General features: G+C 44.5%; 1 protein-coding gene and 1 long non-coding RNA gene across 3 annotated transcripts in view; one reads left to right on the forward strand and one right to left on the reverse strand.

Annotated features, from left to right (window-relative positions):
* Positions 1 to 6: 6 nt before the first annotated feature.
* Positions 7 to 3,365, reverse strand: LOC107989972 (uncharacterized). 2 transcript variants are annotated; one of them, XR_001761501.2, is made up of 5 exons: positions 3,266 to 3,365; positions 2,548 to 2,690; positions 2,100 to 2,282; positions 1,857 to 1,955; positions 7 to 1,678 (listed from the first exon to the last, which is right to left on the reverse strand). It is a non-coding gene; the product is annotated as an uncharacterized LOC107989972 (long non-coding RNA). The 2 variants fall into 2 exon arrangements; XR_003052593.1 differs by having other exon boundaries at positions 1,857 to 2,282.
* LOC103393745 (DEP domain-containing mTOR-interacting protein-like) overlaps positions 3,266 to 3,534 on the forward strand; it is a 1,538-nt gene continuing 1,269 nt past the window's right edge. Inside the window, exon 1 of the mRNA XM_008330813.3 lies at positions 3,266 to 3,334. Within this exon, the coding sequence (XP_008329035.1) occupies positions 3,316 to 3,334 (19 nt within the window). The 5' untranslated portion in view covers positions 3,266 to 3,315. The remainder of the gene's footprint in view (positions 3,335 to 3,534) is intronic.

Here is a 3,534-nt window from a genome sequence, read left to right on the forward strand (position 1 = left end):
GGGGGGGGTGATTCCAGCAGAAGAACTGAACAACACTTTAATCTTGATCAGCTCTGATGTTGGTGTTTCTCTGTGAGCAGATTCTTGGTCAGCCGTCGACAGAACGACCTTTTCTTTCTCTGGTATTTTATCTTGTAGCTAATAGTGTTTTCAGGTTGGTTTGATCCTGGCGGAGCAGAGGTGAGACACCTGAACCCTCTGTGTTTACATGAGGACATGAACAGACAGGGAGCTGCTGTGCTCCTCCACAGCAGCTCCTCCTCCTGAGATCTTTATCTGCTCTCTGACTGTGGACACAAACGCATCACAGCTTCTATTCAATGTCTCTGCAAACAGACCGGGGCTGAGCTCTGGTCTGTGCTCTGGTCTGTGCTGGAACACTGTGTCCTCTGGCACACACACACACACACACACACACACACACACACACCAAGAGCTTTGAAACAATGGCGCCTCAGTGTTTCCTGGACCCACATTCAGCCTCTGGCTCAGATTAGCTCCAACGACAACAACAACAACGTGAACAGCTATTGTGTCAACCGTCAGCTCTGGCACCACCTGAGGGTCAACAGGAAGTGAGGTGGCAGCTCAGCTCTCTGTAGTCTGGTGAAGAACCTGAGGTTCCACCAGGAAACAGGCTTCAATAAAACAGTCAGTCTTCCATTCAGAAGTCCATAGAGAAAATCAGTGATTTTAGCCACAGACTCTCAGCAGTCGTTCGTCCACTGCTGAGTCTCTGAGCTCAAATATGTTATTTTGTCACTTCACTGCTCAAAATCTATAATCTTGTTCAGATTAGACTCAGATTAGATTAGTGACACAAACTGACCGGTGACGAGGGGGGAGTGTGGAGGGGAGCGGGGGGGAGTCAGACGTTAAAAAAGCCATAGGTTGGTGTATTTTATTCAAATGACTAACTTATTATTTATTGTACAGGCCTCTGAATGTGAGGCTGGCTGTAACAGCAGAGGGCGCTCTAGGTCTGGTCAGTGAGTCATGATGACGTTGTGAATAAAAACTGAAATGTTCCTTTAACTCTCAGATCCATGAACTCTGCTGACATCTCTGCCTGGAAATTAGGGAACAACCATGTACTTTGGACAAAGTTAATATTTGCTTCGTGTTGCTCAATCGCACGCCCCCCCCTCTCTCTCTCCCTCACACAAACACACACACACACACACACACTAAACAATTTCCTTCAAGGACAGAAAAGTAACTTTCACAGTCGGAGGAGCGTCTTTGTTTCAGAGTCAAACCTGTGAACTAGTCCTTTAATTCCTTCAGCTGCCTCCTCTGTGAGTGCTGCTCAACCTGAGGGTCGGTGTCACCGCTGGGCAGCGTGGTCGGTAATAACACTGTCAATAACAGACCCTATCAAAAACAGCATCACTACCAACAGTTAGCGCACACGTGGGCGAACGCTTGGCGTTAGCTAAGGTGGCGTTAGCTAAGGTGGCGTTAGCTAAGGTGGCGGAACGTTAGCTGTGAACGCAGTGAGACGTTGACGTTTTGTTTGGTCCATAAAAACAATCTGTGAACTCAAAGTCAGCCGACTGACTGACACCTCACTACTGGAACCATGACAACAGCGCCCTCTGGTGCTTCTGTTCATTAAAAAGAGTCTCACACAACAACACAACCACACACACATTCATGAGACAAATGAATGATGATTCTGTCGTGAAGGAAAATCAGATGTAAATGAATGTTCTCTTTACTGTACTCTAGTAGTACTCTAGTAGTACTCTAGTAGTACCCTAGGGAGTATTCTAAGGAGTATTTTAGGGTTGTAGTATTCTCCTCCCGGAGGTCATCTGAAGATCAGTCAAGTTTCTGTTCTTTATTCTTCTTACCGTCTGGTTGAAGTCGACGCTGCAGAGATGAAAACCACACGACAAAGACGAGAGGTGCCTCTGGCCAGCAGAGGGCAGCAGCGACTCTCTTATCAAATCCTGAAACCAGAGGGAAATGATGATACAAAGGGTAAAAAGAAAAGTTGTTCTGAAAAAATGTTTTGATGTTTTTTATTATAACAGTTTGTAACGTGAAGTTCATTTGGTTCTGGACCGGACTCGAACCCATCTGTGGACTCTAACCTCTTCCTACTCCACTGCTGCCTTCACTGTGTTTCTGGGTGTGAGCCTGACAACCAGTGCACCCGTTTTCATCCTTAAAATCAAAGAGGAACGGGGACATGCAGTCGATTTCACCGTCTGTACTGACGTCGTCACCTCGTCTACATCCACCTTCAGGAAAACCACGGTACTGCACTGCCAGTTCTACAAACATGGAAATATGTTTTTGCAGAGTTGTCATCATGTGCGGCAGCTGTGACGTCCTCAGCTGCTGAGTGAGGTCATTATAATCTTTCACTTCGTAAAACCATCGTGTTTCAACAGAAACAACTCTTGGTCTGAGCTAAAATCTCTGATTTTCTCTATGGACTTTGGCATGGCAGAGTTAGCCAGTCAGAAAAACCAGTAAGATAAAGGTGTGCAGCGATCATTAAGACACTGTAGATTCTGCTCCAACATATTTACTGACCTGACAGCTGACAGTTCCACTGTTTACCACTGGATCGACTGATGGAAACCTCCACCTGATCACCTTTGTCCTGGTTCTCCAGCCAGGCAGAAATGATCCTGATGTTTATCTCACCTCTGTGCCTTCAGTGAAGCCACGCATCACTGAGGAAATACAACTGTTAAAGGTGTTGTTTCAGCAAGGGCTTGACATGAAACTGTATATACTGTACACAATGGAACTGTTGGACATGAGACACATTCAAAATACATCAGTGATTTTAGTTCAGACCAAAGTCCATGGAGAAAATCTGAGATTTTAGTTCAGACCAAAGTCCATGGAGAAAATCAGTGATTTTAGTTCAGACCAAAGTCAGTGGAGAAAATCAGAGATTTTAATTCAGACCAAATGCCATGGAGAAAATCAGAGATTTTAATTCAGACCAAATGCCATGGAGAAAATCAGAGATTTTAATTCAGACCAAAGTCCATGGAGAAAATCTGAGATTTTAGTTCAGACCAAAGTCCATGGAGAAAATCTGAGATTTTAGTTCAGACCAAAGTCCATGGAGAAAATCAGAGATTTTAGCTGTTGGATTGGAGCCACTGTTAGCTGTGCAGTCTTAATGTGTTTTCATTTTACAGCCTAGTCTCCTCCCTGTCCATTTGTTTGTGCAGTGATTTAATATTTAACTTTCTCTCTCACACACACACACACACACACACACACACAGACTAACCTGTCAGAGTCTTCATCCTCATCATCTTATTCCTGGCAGTGTTTGCAGAGATGGGACCTCGTACAGCAGGTGAGATCACAGAACAGTTTCCTTTAGTTTGATCTGCTTTAGGTCAGTGATGATGATGATGATGATGATGACACGTATCAGAACCAGTGTGTGTGTGTGTGTGTGTGTGTGTTTGTGTTGTGTATTAAAACATGAACAACCATACAATCATTTTCCCTCATCATTTCTTGTTGTCTGTATATGCTGATGATACCTTTCTC

Source organism: Cynoglossus semilaevis, chromosome 18, assembly GCF_000523025.1.
Source record: "Cynoglossus semilaevis isolate Cse_v1.0 chromosome 18, Cse_v1.0, whole genome shotgun sequence".
Taxonomy (NCBI): Eukaryota; Metazoa; Chordata; class Actinopteri; order Pleuronectiformes; family Cynoglossidae; genus Cynoglossus; species Cynoglossus semilaevis.